This window comes from Macrotis lagotis, chromosome 1 (genome assembly GCF_037893015.1).
Source record: "Macrotis lagotis isolate mMagLag1 chromosome 1, bilby.v1.9.chrom.fasta, whole genome shotgun sequence".
In the NCBI taxonomy this organism is placed as follows: domain Eukaryota; kingdom Metazoa; phylum Chordata; class Mammalia; order Peramelemorphia; family Peramelidae; genus Macrotis; species Macrotis lagotis.
The window spans coordinates 805,627,782-805,647,204 of NC_133658.1; the positions used below are offsets into that span (position 1 = coordinate 805,627,782).

The 19,423-nt window shown below is 39.2% G+C and overlaps 1 protein-coding gene across 7 annotated transcripts in view; it reads right to left on the bottom strand.

Moving 5' to 3' along the window:
* The window catches only part of TENM4 (teneurin transmembrane protein 4), a 1,252,272-nt gene that overhangs the window by 47,086 nt on the left and 1,185,763 nt on the right, over window positions 1-19,423 (bottom strand). For all 7 annotated transcript variants that reach the window (XM_074216997.1, XM_074217000.1, XM_074216995.1 and 4 more), the window contains 3 exons: window positions 12,291-12,523; window positions 5,263-5,417; window positions 80-957 (listed from right to left, as the gene is read on the bottom strand). In XM_074216997.1, the coding sequence (XP_074073098.1) occupies window positions 80-957; window positions 5,263-5,417; window positions 12,291-12,523 (1,266 nt within the window). The remainder of the gene's footprint in view (window positions 1-79; window positions 958-5,262; window positions 5,418-12,290; window positions 12,524-19,423) is intronic.

Sequence of the window (19,423 nt, forward strand, 5' to 3'; positions counted from 1 at the left end):
GGACCCCAACTTTTAGAGAACAGGGTGTTTCAATGATCAATGAAACTAACCAGTCATATGGAACTGTGTTGATACTTACTCATAAAATGTTGTCCATCCATTTTCATTGCTTTTGGTTGCAAGGAGACCAGAGTTGCCATGGTAAGTCATCTGGGCCAACTCATGTCCTTGGGTAGTCACACTTTTGAGGGCACTGTTAGTACCCATTGTCACCCAGTATACTTGGCCATCTGGAACCACCAGCCAGAGGGGCATCCCAGTGGAGTCCCTTCGCACATTCACTATGTTGCCATTGTTATCTGTTATGAGGGTGATGTCACCATCAGCTGTGTAAGTGAAGTTGTACAGGTAATCTCCGGTGGGGAGGCTCTGGGTATACAGATGTTTCCCACTTGTGTCAAACAAGTAGAGCTCCTGGTCAATGGGGGAGGACAGCTCATACAAATTCTGAGTGTTCAGGAATGGTTTGTTTTTCCTTATAAAGCGGATCCTGATATTTCCCAGATCAGCTACATAGAGCTCCCCATCAGCACACACGGCAAGGGAAGATGGGGAATTCAACTTAGCATCCTTGGCATATCCATCGTCCCCAGAGAAACAGTCACAATTGGCATCATTCTTGCAGTCACAGCCACTGGGAGCCCCAGCGACCAGTGAAATTTCCCCATTAGTAGTGACCTGCCTGATTCGATTGATTTTCTTTTCATCAGTCTCAGCAATGTATAGGACTCCAGTGTGAGAGACGGCCAGGGCTGTGGCAGACTCCAGAGTTGCATGGACTGCCACCTTGCTCAATAAGAAGTGATCAATACCAGGGACCTGGCAGTGCATGGGTCTCCCCGCGACAATTCGGACTTGATGGTTCTCAGAGATCTGCAAGACCACGTTGTTGTCAAGAACATAGAGGGAGTTATCCATTGGGTTGATTGCCAAGTCAGTGGGCCATTCTAGGCGAACCTGGCAATAGAGACACAAGTGTAAGGTGAACTGTTATTTCTTTTTACTTATTTGACCCTCATGATCACTGTCAGTCACTCCTTCAACAAATACTTATTTAGTTCCTAGTGTGTATAGATCAGCTACATAGAAGTCCCTACTCTTGGAGTGGGTTTTAGGGAATATATAAAGTTTAGACAAGACACAGTCTAAATCTTCAAGAAACCTGAAGTTTATTAAGATGAATAAAACATATGGAGTTAGATGAAGCATACCTTATTACATGATTAATGCATCAGAAAGGCATAAGCCATCACAATGGATTTTATAACTGAGGGACAAAGTGCCTATCAATCAGGGTTCAGGGAAGACCTGGGGAAGGAGGTGGCATCTGAAGTACCATGAGGTAGGACATATTGATTAATATAATGGAGACAGCTTGGTGTAGCAGATAGATTTAGGCCCAATGTTGATATGTACTGGTTAAGTGACACTTACAAGTGAAGGTCTACCCCTTATCTAAACTCTTCCAGTGATGGGGAAATTACTACATATCAAGGCAGACCCTGCCATTTTTGGACAATTCTATCAGGAAGTTTTGGTTTTTAAATTTTTTAAAATTTAATTTTTATTTAAATTTATGCTTTAAAATTAAATTAAATTTTAATTTGCATTAAATTTAATTTGAATTTTTTTAATTGAGATGAATTCTATCTTCTTGTAACTTTGAACTCCCACTTCTGCCTTCTGGGAGACAAGGAAGATTTATTTTAATAACAAGGACAAAAATGATGCATCATATTCCAAAAAAAACATGCAAAGCCTGGTAAGGGATTTCTGATGAAGTTGGGATACATTCAGGATCCAGTCCAAGGTCTGGCACATAGAAAACAGTTAATAAATGCTTATTGACTGACTGCACAATTGCCTTTTTTTTCCCTTGAAGTCTCTCCTCCTTACACCAACCTGAAATAACCCTTCTCATCACTGACCTTTTATGGCAGTTAGCTAGCATCTGTGGTATTGATCCATCTACTAATCTTGTAGAGTCTCATAATATTTTGGATTCTAGCATCCTGAAATGTCATTTAAGTATTTTGTTGTTTTATTCATATTTATGTGTTTATGTTTTATCTCAACAACTTCATTATTGGATGCTTGAGAGAAGCCTGTCATCTTATCAATCTCTTTATCTTGTCAAAGTCAAGAAAAAGGACTTTCCAAATAAGGGCCAGGCAACTGAATAAATGAAAAATATTCCTATCTTCCAAATGAGGAAGCAGAGGCTGTAAGAAGTGAGTCATGCAATAAATATCAGAGCAGAGATTTGGACCTGGATCTCCTATGTCCAAATCCTGAGCTTTATCCAGTCTTGTATAAAGTCTGCTGCTATTGCTGAGGAAAAGATTTAAGTCTTCACAGGCCTTATTTATGCATTTTTTAAGGACTAGCTCTACAAGACCCAGCATTCATTGGGGACCTCCTCTTTAGAAAAACTCTGTGCTGGAGAAACCAAAAAACTTCTGATGAGGCAATTCTACCTCTCAGCCTGCTCATATCCAAGAGATGTTCAAAACAAACTTCTTTGTGGGGTTTGCCTGCTCAGCAGCCATCTCCCCTTTGGGACCTTTAATAATCCTCCTAGTTGGGGGGTGACTCAATGGATTGGGAGTTGGGAAGGCTTGTCAACTAGGTGGTGCCAGGTCTGGAGTCAGGAAGACATATCTCCCTGAATTCAAATCCAGCCTCTGACAATTACAAGCTGAGGGACCCTGGGCGCATCACGTAACCTCTGTCTACTACAGTTTCTTCATCTGAGAAGCTATATTATAGGGATAATATATGTGCTTTGCAAACCTTAAAAGTGCTATATTTAGTTATTATTTCTCTCCTCTGAACCCCTCTAGTGCTTTGACTCTGTAAGATACTTATCGCTTATCATGCCTGATTTGTATTTTAATAATTTACCTAAATATATTATGCTTCCATGCATCTCATGTGGTGGGAACTGTGACTTATCTAAATTTCTTTTTTTATCATTTGCATCTTTTCCAGACTTGGGTACAGGGATCTGTACACAATAAGTATCAATAAGGATTATTGCATGAATGAATACATGTTGAATCAAGTTGATGGTGGCAATGATTCATCTCTCTATTTTAGACATGGCTTCCCTATCTTAATCTTTCTCCGGGACTGCATTTTCTTCTTGGGGATAGTGTTAGTGCCTGTGGCTATCTGTCACAACTGCCTTCATGCCTCCTAATCCTTTTTGGAGTATGACTTCAAGGCTGCCCTTGGTCAGCATCAAGACCACAGTTTACTCTGAAGTGACAAGGGAATTTTCATTTTCTTAAAACTCATTTCTTGTCATCGTTGACAGCTAAATATTTTATACCCTCTGCTCTCCTGGTACCCTGGGGACCTGACTGCAGAGACCATTATGGCTGTCACCAATGATGAAAAGATGATCCCTAAATGCAGGGAAAGTATGTGTATGCTAGTGAGTGTTTGTGTGCAGATTTAGGGAATATCAGATCTGGGAAAGAACACGAGAGCATAGAGTGTTAGAACACAGAATATTAAGAGTTAAAAAGGGGACTTCAAAATCCAGCTTAGATGGAAGGGCTCTCAGAGATCATCATAACATCTCATTTTATAAAGGGTTAAATTTGGATTCAGGGTGGGGAAATGATTTCCACAAGTCCATGTAGTAAACAAGACTGTTGGGACCTGGTGGAGATTCTTACCCCTGAGGGAACAGGGATTTGAACAAAGATTCTATGATTTGGATTCTGTTTCTTGATTCCAAAGCCCCATGCTGCCTCTGATTACAAATCAGTGATTTGCAATCTAGAGATATCATTTTATCAAATGAAGGAGAACCAGCAAAGAAAGGAAACATTAATGATTATTTCAATAAACCTAGAAAGTCTATTAAATAGACCTTTGACAGGTAAGAGAGAACCTGGCCAAGGGTCAGAAGACATGGGATCCCATCCTAATTCATTGTGCGGCTGAGGCCAGGTCACACAACCTCACTGGACTCAAGATTGATCATCTTCTCACTGGGAACAATAATTAGAGGAGGCACAACAGTTCTTACTTTCTGGTCATGTGACCTTGGGCAAATCACTTAACGTGCCTCTGACTATTGTCTCACCGATAAAAGGAGGGAGTTGGGCTCAGTTAGTGTTCAAATGCCTTCATTCTGTGATTTAGGAAACTTGAATTCTACTAACTGATTCTTTGATCCTGGTCCAGTTGCTTCCCCTTGCTAAGCTTCAGTTTGCTTCTCTATAAAATGGTGGTGGTGGTGGTGGTGGGGAGTTGATCTAGACTCCAGACAATCTCTAGGGTTTCTTTTAATTCTTTTACTCCACTACTTAACTCAAAGAATTGTTATGCACTAAAAATAGGTAATTAAGTAAAGTACATTATAAAACAAAAAAATTTGCACCAATGTCAACTAGGGAGTTAACCTTAAATTTAGGAATAAGTGAGTTCAAGTCTTGATGTGACTCTGACTCTGTGACTCTTCACAGATACTGATTGGATGTACATAGTGCAACATACTTAACACAACAATTCTCTTATGACCCTAAGCTGCAAAGGAAATACTCAGAGAGTTTTTCACTTGGAAATTCCCTATTTGAATGAAATTTGATGTCTGGTGCCTATCCCTAGCCCTATCCTCATCAAATTATTTTATTGCCTTAGAAGGTGACATTTGATGCCTGCCTTAGGGACCAGGAAGGAATTCAATAGAAGGACAGAGAGAGAGGGAGGGTGAGTCAGGCAGAGGATTAGACTATAATGCACTATATAACCTCATAAAAGAGTGGTTTTGAGACTCAAATAAGAAGTGTAAGCCAAATGTGAATATGAGTTATTACTATTATTAGTCCTTGAATCAGTTTCTATTCTTCAGGAGAGTTGAGGGATGGTGGGACTCAGACATAGGGTCACAGGAAAAGGTCTGACAAATTCTAAAAATAAAAACAATAATTGAAAAAGAGAGCACTCTTGTGTGGGCTGGTGTGTTTATGGGGTGAAAGGCTTATAAAGCTTGGCTTGATTGGGGCTGTAACCAATTTGCAATCTGATGTAATTCAAGACTTCTCCTCTTCCTGTTGTTGCTAATTCAGGCAAAAGTGTATGTATGCAAACCACTATTTCCTTGGTCGTTAATCGGATTCAGGTCTGAGCTGGGCTGTGCCAGATGACCAGACCATAAAGAAATAGGCCTCTGACCAGATCCTTTGTGGGGGGTCAAAGTCTCTGAGACCTGCAAGACAGGCTTCTTGCCCTGGGACCTTTTTTCACCTGAGATATATCCATGACGGAGTCACAGCTGAGAGGCCGAGCAGAGGTTAGGTCGTTGGATCCCAGGAGAGTGGAAATAATCCCATTCTGATCAATGCGCCTGATCATGGTGCCATCCACAAAGTAGATCAGCCCGAACTTATCCACTGTAATTCCTGAGAGGAAGAAAGATAGTAATAATAATAACAACAACAATAAAAACTAGCATTTCTATAGTAACTTAAAGCTTACTAAGCACTTGACATATTTTAACTTACATGAGCCTCAAAACAACCCTGTTCTGGGAAGGTGGGAGTAGATACTATTATTAACCCTATTTCATAGTTGAGAAAACTGATGAATAGAGAAGACAGGTGACTTGCCCAGGATCACACTGCCAGCAGGTGTCTAAGGCAAGATTGAAACCCAGACTTTCCTGAAACCAGATGTAGGACTATCGTCTACTGTGATGTCCAGCTGCCAATGTGATATTAAGTACTAGGTCAGCTGGAATCAATAAGACTTGACTCAGGAAGCCACAGATCCCTACTGGATCCCTTGAAGGATATGATTGGAAAATTCCATCTCCAAATCATTCTGACACCATCAATCCCAACCTGATATCTCTGGTATGTATCCCTTAGACACCAACTTTGCATAAGCCTGTTTCCTTATATGTAAAAGGGGGGAATGATATTCTTGGCACTGCCAATCTCAAGAGATTTGTTGTGAGAATCAATACAGATGATGAGCCAGGGAAAAGTGTTTTGTGGCTGAGAAGGGCCATTAAAAATGTGAGCTGTCTGATCTCCAGGTCCCTATTTTCTGAGTGCAGAGCAAGTGGTAACAGTTTGAACATCAAATGAGATGACAAATGTGACAGGCCACCTCATAATCTAGAATTTTAAAAAAAAGGATGTAAAGGGTCATCTTAAGAGGAAAAAAGAACTGAACTTATTCTGTTTCAATCAGGAAGGCAGAACCAGGCTTAATGGTGCCAAGTCACAGAGAGGTAGGCTTGGGCTCAACTTAATTAAATAATGATTCAACAAATATTTATGGTAAGTCAGTTGTATGCCAAATACCACATTTGTGGCTGAGGATACAAAGAGGGAAAAAAAAGATATAGTAATAAGAAGAAAACCTTCCTAATGCAATCTTGGGGAGTTAGTGGGGGGCCAGTGATGATGTGGTAGTGAGCTCCCCATCATTGGAGGTATTCTAGAGGAAGTTGAATGAATATTTATTGAGAATGACATATGGGATAGGGGATTGAAATAGATGTTGTTTGAGAGGCCTCCCCAAACTGAGATTCCATGATGCTGTGATTCTATAATAGTAGATAGAGCACTAATGAACATTCAAAGGGTTATTATATAGAAGAAAATGTCTACTTGTTTTGTTTTTCCTGAGAGGGAAGAACCAGGAGTAAAAGAGTGAAGTAGAGTCAGACTTCAGATAATATTAGAAAAATCCTTCCTGACAATTAGATCTCTGTCCCAAAGTGGAAACAATTTGCCTCAGGAGATAGTGGATTCCCTTCATTGCAAGTTTTGGAACAAAGGTCTTATGACTATCTATTGGATATAGGAGAAGGAGGATTCTTTTTCAAGTAAGGATTGGACTAGTTGCCCTCTGAAGCCATTCTGGCTCTGGGATTCTGCTCTTGGTCACCCACTGGATATTCCTAGCCCTTCTGTGATTTTGTTTTTTTTAGGTTTTTTGCAAGGCAGTGGGGTTAAGTGGCTTGCCCAGGGCCACATAGCTAGGTAATTATTAAGTGTCTGTGGTCACATTTGAACTCAGGTACTCCTGACTCCAGGGCTGGTGCTCTATCTACTGTGCCACCTAGCTGCCCCTGTTATTTTATTTAAAGGGCTCCTGACTGCTTATCTTTTCCCTTCTTGCTTTGTTATCCAATGATTATGGAACAATGCTTGAACAGAAATGGAAACTGGGGGTATGAGAATAGGTTTCTTCTATGTGTGAGGCTGATGCATTCAGGTAAGCAAACAATGTCAAAGTTGGAAGAGACCTAAAAAACAATGTCAACAATGTCATAACACATCTGGGAAATGCCTAGGAGTCATTTAATCCAAACCCATCATTTTACCTTAAGCCCCACAGAAGGGAACAGGCAAGAACAAGGCCAAAGAGCATAGCTTCTTAGGTAATACTATTTACCATAATGTAGAACAGTCTAGTCCTGGACTAGATTTGAATCTACCTTCTGATTCTTACCTCTTGTGTGACTAGGAACAGATGTCATAGCCTCTCTGAGCCGCAGTATTATCATCAATAAAATGGGGATAATGATTCATATATATCAGGGTGAATAACTTTATTATTATTATTATTGAAAGACAAACATTAATAATTTTTAAAATTGGGGGGCAGCTAGGTGGTGAAATGGATAGAGTATCGGCCCTGGAGTCAGGAGTACCTGAGTTCAAATCCCACCTCAGACACTTAATAATTACCTAGCTGTGTGGCTTTGGGCAAGCCACTTTAACCCCATTGCCTTGCAATAAAAATAAAAACAAAACCAACCCAAACCTAAAAAAAATAATTTTAAATATTGGGGAGTAATTTTTAAAGAGGACAAGGTAAGTTCATAGAAGGGGAATCCCTCTTCACTTGCCTACCTTGGATAGAAATTATTCATGCTCTGTAAGCACTGAGACAGGGGTTTCCTTGTCTGCCTGGATAAGTTCCTGTCTTTTGTTTCCTCCCCCTCGCCATCTGCCAGAACTGATGAGGACTCAGTTAACAATGGAGGTTTTGTTTATTGCTCTGGCTGCACCAGCTAATAGAAATGATCAGTCCCCTGATTAATTCCTTCCCTTTTGTTGTGTTAAATAGATGGACTTCCCTTCCCCTCCCTCTGTAAACCGTCTGCCAGTGGTGGCTGGCTTGTCACTTGGATCTGGGTTAATTATAGACTTTGGAGCAACTTACTAGTCACAACATTGTGTGTGTGTGTGTGTGTGTGTGTGTGTGTGTGTGTGTGTGTGTGTGTGTGTATGTGTGTGTGCACAGAATCCCAGAAAGAGTCTTAGAAGAAAACTAAGTAGTCTTCTAACAAAGTTGAGATTATTATAAATATAATTTTTTATAGAAAAGACTCATCCTTTAGAAATAGGGAATTACTAAGAGGAGAGATTCTGACTGTCTTCTCTCATGGGGTTTATACCTGATGGAGAGTCAGGGGATAACATTGCAAAGTCAGAGGACCCTGTATTCACACTGTTCCTGTCTCTTACTACTTATATGATCTTGAACAAATTACTTAACCTCTCTGTTTCCTCCTTTTAAAAATAAGATAGATCATAGAAAGCCTCTGAGCTTCTGTCCAGTTCTAATGATGATTTTGGGGTATAGTTATCCTGTAAATACGAGGGAGGGGCAGTGAATGGCACTCAAAATTGTCATATGAGAATGTATAAAAGGAGCTGGGGAAGGTTTGAGCTTGGAGTAGGGGCAGTTTAGGGTAAACATAATAGATGATGCTTCAAATATTTGAATGTGAATGAATAAATTTGAGGGTATTTTGGGGATTTGTTTTGTTTTTTGGATCTTGAGGGTTAACCTAGGAGCTATGAGGAAAAGGTACAGAAAGGCAAGATTTTTCTAAGAATTATAACTGCCCTAAGATTCTGTGGTACAGGCATGCAGGATCCTTTCTAAGGTAAGGAGTTCCATGTCCCTGGAACTCTTTCAGTAAACACTGAATGATCACTGGATGGGAAGGAAGGTTGGCAAAAGTATTAATGCTCTGGGGAGGGACTGAACAAATTGAACTCTAAAGATACTTCAAACCCTATGGCAGACAACTTGATTTTCTGTATGCAGAACTTTAAAATGTTTTCAATGAGCACAAAATTATATAATTCAATTTAATATTATTATGGTTGTCTTTTTTTGTATTTCCAGGGTTTAGCACAAATAGGAGCTTAATAAAAACTTGTTGACCGACTGATTTTAAAGCATTACATTTTAGTAAAGACATCAAAAAAAACTTATTTTTCATTGATAACATTCTTTATGTCAAAGAAAGAAAGGATGTAGAAAGAGAGGGCTAACCAACATCCTGGTCACCAAAGAATTCAAGGGGGACTGATTGCTGAGGTGGAAATGATGGGAGCCTTGATAGGGAAATGATCCTTCCATCTTCTGGTTTGTAATAGAGGACGAAAAAAAAGATCGGCAGAGTCTGCCAACCACCCTTAGAGTCTGTTTCAAAGGGTTCAAAGACAGGATGTGTAAAGAGATGAACCACAATTCTAAAGGGGAAATCAGCAAGCTACTCCTCTCTTTTAGGCAGGAGAAAAGACTCAAATCAATGAAATCTGTGATCCTTCAGGTATTGAAGCATGTGGTAACAATTCTGTTCTCTGATCCAGAATTATGTGTTCTATAATCCCTCCCTGCCATAAAATTCTACTGTTCTCTGATGTGGGACCCACCTCCAGGATGCACACCTGCTACTATAGATGTCTGTGGCTGTCCCAGGCTTCTCAGAATATAGTGGCTTCAAGTGGCTTTTGTTCCTGAGCCAGAGACACATGCAAATTCTCTGATACAAAGTTAGAATAACATGGTAGGGGATGGATTAGGGGAGGAGTACAGCTACTCTTTTAAAGAGGCTTCAATTATCCCTTCTTCATCTCTACTTAACTCCATTATAGTTTCCATATATGGGGATCAGCATAAAAAATTAAATGAGAATTTTGGGGGGAGTTTTGTCAAAGTTGCTGACAACATATGAAGACTAATAAATGACACAGAAAACGTTTTGAAATTCAGAAATGTGTAAAATAAATGTATAATATTGTATAACATCAACATTTTATCTTTTAATACCAAAATAATTCGGACTTCCTTCTCTGGCATGAAGAGAGGGCAAAAAATTTTACACATTTTCCAGATGGTGGGATTGGGGGAATTATCACCCTTAAACCCTGTGATATGGAAATAACTATTGATTTTTCAGAAGGGGAAAGAAATTTGTTTAATGGCTAGTAGTAAACCCATATCATTAGAGCCAGAAGAAAACTTAGCTTTCCTCTGATCTGGCCCCATCAAGATGAAAAGACGTGTTTAAGATCACAGAGTTAGCAAGGCATAGGTACAACTGGAACTGGAAACCAGTATCAAGTCTAGTGTTCTTTATAACTAAGTCAGAAGGCAAAATTAAAATCCTGGTAATGTTACTGTGGGCATATTACTTTGTCCTCTAAGCCTAAATTTCCCTTTCTGAAAATGGAGGTAACAGTTACAGTATTTACTGTTCATGCTATGACAATACCTTGTAAACCATAAAGCACACTAGCTATTTATTATTTTTATTGTACTACTATGCTTCCTGAGAGTAGGAATCTTAAAGTGATTTCCATTTCAATGTTTTCTATGAATGACCGAGTTCCTTTTGTGGACATTTTGTCCTTTTGTGACCCTATTTGGGGTTTTCCTTGCAAAAATCCTGGAGTGGTTCACCATCTCCTTCTGCAACTCATTTTACAGATGAGGAAACTGAGGCAAATAGGGTTAAGTGACTCGCTCGGGGTCACACATCAAGGAAGTATCTGAGGTCAAATTTGAACTCAGGCCTTCCTGATTCCAGGCCCAGTGTGCCACTTTGCTAGACAAGGAGTAGTAAATTTGCTAGAAAGGGAGCAGTAAATAAAAAAAAGCCCTTCCTGATAGGTTGTATAATGAATGGAGGGATACACTTAGGAGTCAGAAATTTCAAACCTTGTTGCAAACACTAGGCTCTGCATCTGGAAATAAGAGGAAAGATAGATGTCTTTTCTCATAGGTTTTCTATCTGTTGGAGAGGTGGGGGGGGGGTTATACTGGAGAGAGTCAGAAGACTCCAAGCATTTTGAGTGACCCTGTTTAAACCATTTATCATATCTCAACCTCAGTTTCCTTCTCTAGAACATGAAGGTCATCACTGTATTCATCTCATAGGGTTGCTCTGTGAATCAAATGAGAGAACATATGCAGAAGACTTTGCAAACTTCAAAGCTCTACATAAACAAACAGCTTTTATTGTTGTTATGAACAAAATTTAAAGTTTTGATAGGGCAGAGATAGATTAAGATAGGGAAGGAATGTACTAAAGCTATTGGAAATTAAACTATTAATAATTTTAAAAAAGATTATCAGGGGAAGAAACCTTATGTATATGTATAAGCAAAAAAAAGAGGGATAAGTGTTTTTCCTCTAGTTATCTCTGAGGAAATCTAACCCTACTGGATCTAGCTTGCTCTTTCATGTGCTTTTGGAAAAGCATCCATGCCCAATAGTGCTAAATGGCAAGATGGGCAATGTGGATAAAAAGAACACCCCAAACAGTTGCCTCTTCCCAGAGGATGTCCTCTCAGCCCCTCTTTTTGGGCCTATTTATACACATCATCAGTACCCCCGTATTGGAGGGTATAGCCATCCACTCATATTGGACTTTTGGGGCATCTCTCTATGCTCCCATTTTGGCTAGTTCCCCTGCTCACTTTCCCTTTTCATTTTTCTTTTGTGTGTTGCTTCCCTCTATTAGATTGTAAGTTCCTTGAGGGCAGGGGTGGTCTTTCTTCTTCCTATATGTATCCCTCGGTTGGTACAATGCAGACAGTGACTTTTAAGCATGTGTCTAGTTAATGTTTATTAACTATTGACTATATAATTATTATATAACAGCTTCCTAACTGGGTTTCCCTCTCTTGAATCTTTTGCAACATCATAACTTCATATCATACTGTTTGTGGGTGTTTTCTTCTATTAGATTATAAGTTCCTTGGGGACAAATTCTGTATACTCAGCACTGAGTATGAATGGATAGTTGTTGGTCTGAATTGCACTGAATATTCCTGGAATTGCTAACTAATATTCAAACAGATGGCTGTTGTTGTTTAATGCTTCCCCTCCCATTCCCATTTATTGCTTCCTATGCGATGGCAGGAAAATTATCATTAAATATTAAATACTCCAAACTGTTGTTTACTCTCTGGATTTATCTATGAAAAGAATGACCACAAGTTTGGCTTTACCCCTGGGATTGGTGAGCGTGGCTTCCGTTGCCTTCCCACCATCACCACAGCGAGCATCATCAAAGGGAAGGCATTGATCTCCTGTCCCTGCCACCACCTCGGAATTCTTGACAACATCCTTCACAACTGTGGTTGACTTGACCTTGAAGACCCGCCGACTGTTGGTGTCAGAGAGGAAGATGGATCCAGTGATGGGGTCTGTCGTCAGATAGTACTTATGAGCAGGGCTATGGCTGAAAGGCAAAGAAAATGTTAGTCGAGTTGTTCTTCCAACAGGACAAAATGAACACACAACTATCACCCCTAAAGCCTTGAAAATGCAAACAAGTGTGTCTTGTGCTGGGATATTCAGCGAGCTGTAGGACTCTGATGCCAGAAATGAAAAGGACTTTAGCAGAGAATTTAAATCATGCTATACCCTGTGTTTATAATATCTCATAACCATCTCTCTGCCTATTTACTTCTTACCCCTCCTTCAATGCTCTGTTCAAATATTACCTTTCTGTGAGCATTTCCCAGATTCCCTCTGCCATAGGTGTTTTTTTCTATATCTATCTAATATACATAGGTCTGATCTCATAATACTCTATGAGATCTAATTTCTGTTAGATAATTTTGTGGGATTGTCTTAATCCTCTCATTAAACTCTAAACTCTTTGTAGACACAGACCACAATGATTACTTTTGTAATTCCTGTAGGATCTAGCATACCTTAGTTTATTGTAAGTGCTAAAGAAATGTTTATTAAATGAATCAATGAGTCTAGTCCTTTAAAATTAGACACATCATGACAATCATAGCAACAGTTAAAGATAATATTTACATAGAATTTTAAAGTTAGCTTTACATAAATTATCTCATTTGATTATCTTCTTTAATACCACTATCAATAATATAACTAGCAGCAAGTGACTTAGCTACTGTTTGACTCAGTTTCCTCATTTGTAAAATAACACCTCTGTCTATTATGGAGCTCAAATGAGAAAGTAATTATAAAATACTTAGCAGAGTGCCTGGCAGGGAATAAGCATCATCTAAGCATTACCTAGTGATATTATTATAACATGAATCATTTTAAGAAATCAGCTTGCAGATCCCTTGGGAGACCTTCACACTTAGGGAATATGACTCTCTAAGTCTAAGTAAGTCTCTTGCCATTTATCCTTGGTTGACTATATCCCAGAACCAAAGAATGTCATAGTGAGAAGGAAACTGAAGAGATGGGAGGGTCCAAATCCCTCATTTTACAAGCAGAGGAAGATGAGGTCCCAGAGATGTTACTGGTCTAGGCTCATATAATTGGTGTTTGAATCAAGTCTCAAACCCAGGTTTTCTGTTGCCAGGATAGTGCTTCTCTATGATACTTTTCGCAGACCTTATCCAGATATTACAAAAGACCATATTTTTATCACAAGTCCAAAAACTTTATGGTCACAATTGGTGTGAGATGAGAGATAAGGGAAGAATTTATCATTGCTATGGAAGTCAAAGCAGAGTCAACTAAAATGAATATTCTGTTTTCTGTAAAATGTAATATACTTTGGGGAATTGAAATCAGAAATGGAAAGCTGAGAGGCAATATACAAAAATGGGAAAAAGAGTCAAAAAGGTGAGATCATGGATGTTCTGTGTTCTTTAGATATATTTAAGTTACTGTCTTTTGAGATGGAAGGTGTCAGTCTCTTATTACACCTGAAGGAATGATGTATAGTGTATATGACATATATAATATAAAATATATCTCATCACAAAGATTTACAATCTCAGTTTCTGAGTCTAGGATTTGACAATATTAATCTGACAGCCTCAAGGAAGTCACATTGGACCCTTGTAAAATCATAAAGCTCATAGGATTATGAGATTTAGACCTAGAAGGAACTTTACAGTCAGTTAACCCAACATTCTGTTTACAAAAGAGAAAACTAAGGGCTGGAAAGGAGAAGTCATTTGACTGAAGTCATACAGCTAAGACTGCAGAATGTAGATTCACACCAAAGTCTCTTCCTCTAAATATTCTTTCCAGTATAATGCCACTCTCTGCCAAAATTCTTTGTTTTCAGGATCAGAGACTTGGGAAGGGATCCAGCAATCACTATGTATATAACTCTCTCGTTTTACAGAGGAGGCCCCAGAGAAGTGAAGTCACTTCTCCACATCAGAGAAGTGGCAAGTAGCAGATCTAAGATTTGAATTCAAGGTCACTGACTTCCACATTCAGTACTCTTTCCAAGGGGTATCTGAATATGAGCAGGTCTACTGCCAAGATTCTTGACTCAGGGAGTTCTCACTGAATTAGAACTGATTTGTGGAGGGTGAACAGTTCCACAGTGGTTACTCAGCCCAGTATCACTGGCCAGGTTTACTCATCATTGACTAGTAATGGGAACATGCATGTGGGATGTGTTAGACCCTACTATGCTGGACCTCTAGGATGGGATTCTTGCTTCTCTAACATCTTCCCTCTCAACATCATTATAACGTGGGTTCCTCAAGGTTTTCATAAATCATACATCTCTTCTAATTCCAAAGCTGTGTTATATCCAAATAGAAATGGGGTTTATTAAATGGCACATTATGATCACTGCAAACTGCATAGTTACTTAGAAAACACTTATTAACATTATGTATGTTCAATGGTATATTTCTTTATTTTGTTGTATTTCCCAATTTTATTTTAATCTGGTTCAGGCTGCACTTGGGAAGTTTTGGGAACTACAATACAGTCTACCTTTGGAAGCATGTTTGATACTTATGTTTGAGGGGACAAGTGTTATTAGGGATTGGACTGGGGTATGGTCTGGTCTAATCCAGAAAGAACAAGCATATTTCTTCTACTCCCATAAGTTCTGGCAGACCAGAACTTCTTAAATTGTTAAACCTTAATAGCCTCAAAGCAATGGGGATAGCCTATATGGTGCCTAGGAAGAAGTCTAGATCAGAAGTCAAGGGGTATAGGGGATGTACCTACGATCAGGAAGACCCAAGTTCAAATCTGGACTCAGACATTTACTGGCACGTGATCCCCTAGATTCACTTAATCAATCTGAGCTTTGGTTTTTTTTATTTGTAAAATGGAGATAATAATGAATTCTACCTTATAGGGTTATTATGAGGATCAAATGAGACACATATGAAGCACTCTGTCAACTTAAATTACTTCATAAATCCTGGTTCTTATTATTACTACTACTACTCCTACCACTAGATACATGATCCTAGGTAAATCACAAATCACTTTCTTGTCCCTTGCAGTTTCCTTATCTGTAAAATGATAGTAATAATTTTTATACTACCTACATCACAGAGTTGTGAGTGAGTTTAGCTACAGAATTGTAGAGTTGTTATAATAAGTTAAGAATACCTCAATTAGCAGAAGGGTTTTTTAAAATCTATATCCCAGAACAGTTCCATGACTTAATCCTACTGAAGTTCAAGCAGATTTCTTTTCTCTAATTGATATGTATTGTGACCAAATAGCACAGGGACCTTCTAGGCACCTCAGATCTGGCAACAAAAGCTTTCCTGATGATGGGAGATGGGTGGGCCATGATTTCATGTACCTAGTTGTCACTCATGATAAATGAGTGACAGACACCTTAAGGGGAAATAGGCCCTCGGGGTTGGGTTGGGGAAGTACTTGTCTACATTGGCCAGTCTCAGTTTTCAACTATTTATTCTGCAGGTCCTCAGGGACTGTCATTTACACTGGGGATTCTTCAGATAACCAATACCTAAGGATCAGGGCTTGGATATCAGAGAATATGTGAAGTGGTGATGCCCAGGCTTCAATTCTGGAATATGTGGCATATACCAGATTTAGGGTTCTGATGCTAATTCACTGGGTTGTTTTAGACAAGTTGTTTGACTTCTCTGGGTTCCAAATTCCTCTTCCTTAAGATGAGGTGGAGTTAATTAGATGTTGTAGTAAAAGGGGAAAATTTAGATATGATGCCATAAAAAACTGACAATTAGAGTTATGCAAGAAGCAGAATGGACTGCCTTGGAGAATAAGAACTGAGGTCATCAAGCCAAGGATGGACAATGGCTCATATGTTATGATGGGATTTCCTTTCATATAGGAGTTGGATTCAATGGCAACTGAGATTCATCCCAACTCTCAAATTCAGTGATCTTAAGAACTCATTTAATGATCCTTCCAGCTCTTATGGATTGTGGAATTTTCTTTCCCTGGTCTCTTGTACTAAGCTGACCCATCAATTTGTTACAAAAGCAATATTTGAAAATGGGTGACCACTTTTCTGACCTTGCCTTACATTCCTTCCTAGTGGACTATGAGCTTGATGTGAGTCAACAGCTATTCAGTATGATAGCTCATGAGGTCTTATAATTCTAAAAGCAAAGTATTTGGACTGGTTTTATTTCTTAGGCCACATCTGAAGTAGGATGCTCAATTCTGGGTACCACTTTGGGATGACATCCAAGGGGGTTTCCAGGATGGGGAGGGACTGGTTGTTTTACTTAGAGAAGAGGAGACTTTGGAGACTTGTCTCCTGAAGGTCTATTGGCTTCAGAGGGCTGAAGAAGGAAGAGTGGGTGGATGTTTCAGAGAGGCAGTTTCAGGTTATTATAAGTAAAACTTCTTTGAAAAGTCTGAAGTGGAATGGACTGCCTCAATAAAGAGTTCCAAGTCATTAGAAGTAAGAGGTAGAAGTCCGGGGTGGAATAGTTACTTATAGGAGGGGTTACAGGGTAAATTTAGGCATGAGATAGAAAAGACAACCTTTGTGTTCTCTTCCAGTTCTGAGGCAACAATGATTCTATCTCCAGAAGGGACATTTTTGTCAAATGGTAGGCTCCAGGCATCCCACAAATTTGGGATAGGGATTGGTCCCTTTATGACAGCTAAACAAGAAGGCAGGCTTTCTTCACTCTAGGGGGGCTCTCCAAATAGCTGAAGTTGGTGATTTTGACAAGATTAGTGAATCATCTTTGGAGAAAACTTACATGATGAGAAATATGATGTGTGTCCTCTACCCACATTGGTTTTGGTAACAATTGAAAAACCCATTTAATCAGCAACCTCATTTCTAAAGCCTGAGGCAGATGTCTTTAATCTTTGAGGGTGCTTGTCACCAAGGGCAACTTTCCTATTTTCCCAAGTGAGTCAGGGAAGGGAACCTGGGACCAGGTGCTGCAGAAATCATTTGGTGTGGCATTTTAAGAGAGACAGTTTTATAAGCAGAGAATGTTAAAACTGCAAAGGACTTTGGAGGTCATCTACTTTAAGCCTCTCATTTTATAGATGATCAAACTAAGGCAGATTTCCTGACTCCCAGTTCTGTATGCATTTTAAAAGAGAAAGCTAGAAAATGTATCACTTGGCTTGAAAATCACAGATTGTAAGAGCACAGAATGTTAACATTAGATGGGAACTTGGAACATAGGATATTTGGATGCAGAATGTTAAAGCTGGAAGAGGCTTTGGACCATAAAATGTTGGAGGTAGATGAGTCCTTGGGATAGATATCAAAGTTGGAAATACAGAATTAGAATATAGCATGCAAAAGTTAGAAGGGACCTTAGAACATGACATGTTCGTGTTTGCTAAGATCATAGAAAAATAATGCTTAGGCAAGCAATGTGACTCTAGTCATACTATATATGTGACTGTTAGACACAAATCACTGAATAGAAGTACTGGGATTTCTTTCTTTATATGCAAATGTCAACTAAGGGCCTGTTTCTCTCTATTTCTTTCCCTTTAAGTAAGTCCTCTTCTCCCAACCAGAAAATACATGTAGCTGTTTTGAAATGCTTTGAGATAATACTAGACAAAATGTTAGATTGTCATAGAGCAAGGAAGTATCTTAGATACACTGGTCCTGGATTTCAGCAAAACCACAGATAAATTTTTTTCTGCTTTTCTGACAGACAAGATGGAGAAATATGGGCTTAGGTAACAATACAGTTTGGAGGTTTTGGAAATGGTTTAATGACTGGATCAAAAATGAAGTTTCTAGTGGAATGCCTCAGGGAATCTCTCCTTTGCCCTGTACCATTTATAACATTTTTATCAATTACTTAAATGAAAGCACAGATTCAATTTACTTATCAAATTTATAGGTAAGACAAAGCTGGAAGGGATAACTAATATGTCAGATGACAGAGTGAGGATCCAAAAAAATCTGACAGCCTAAAATGATGGGCTGAATATAATAAGATAAAATTTAATAGGGATAAATGTAAGAGCCCCACACTTGGATTAAAAAAATTAACAGTACAAGTACAGGACCAAGGGATGTGAAGCTTCAGAGTAAGTAAGAGAGAAAAGGATCTGGGATGTCAGGGTCATATTTTAAAACTGGACCCGACCTTGAGTCCAATCCTTTCACTTAACAGATGAGGAAATTGAGGTCCAGAAGGATTAAATGATTTGCCAGAGGTCTTACAACTAGCAAATGGCAGAACTTCGTTCAGCAAATCCATGCTGTCCCTCATGATTTAGAGAGCACCAACAATGTGATGAAAGGTTCAGAAGGTGCTGCTCAAGGATGCAGATTGGCCAAAGAAGATTCAGTCGAAGGAAATGGGAATGTTTGAGAAGATGGTGGATGGGGGAGAGACATGAAATATCTAAGGGGATACCATAAGGTTTAGGGGATGAGGCTTTTTCTTCCTTGTGTTTTTTTATGAAGAAAAAAAATGTTCTAAAATTAGAGCTTTCCCAAGTGGATTGGGTTGATTTGGGAGGGAGTGAATGCTCCACTAGAAATCTTCCAGCAAAGGTTAGATGCTTACTTGTTTGAAATATAGAGGGGATTCCTGTGAAGAATGGGTTTGGTTGGGTGGCTTTAGAGTCCCTCTGAACTAAGAGATTTTGGTAGATGAGATTGAAATAGGAAAGCAAAAGTAAGTTTCTGGGATGGAAGAAATCAAAATTTTACCCCTAGCTTGCCCTCTTTGCTCTCAAACACAAATGTGTATACAACACAGAGCCCAGAGGAACAGAAGGCGCACAGTAGGACTTGAATATAGGTTGTACTTAGTTTATAGTTACTGGGCCAGTGAATTTCCAGTTTGTTTTGGGATGGATCTAAAGGCAGTCACCCTGGTTTGTATCCTGGGAACTTCCCCAAGGGCTTTCTTCCCAGAGACCATTAGTAGTGATCTGG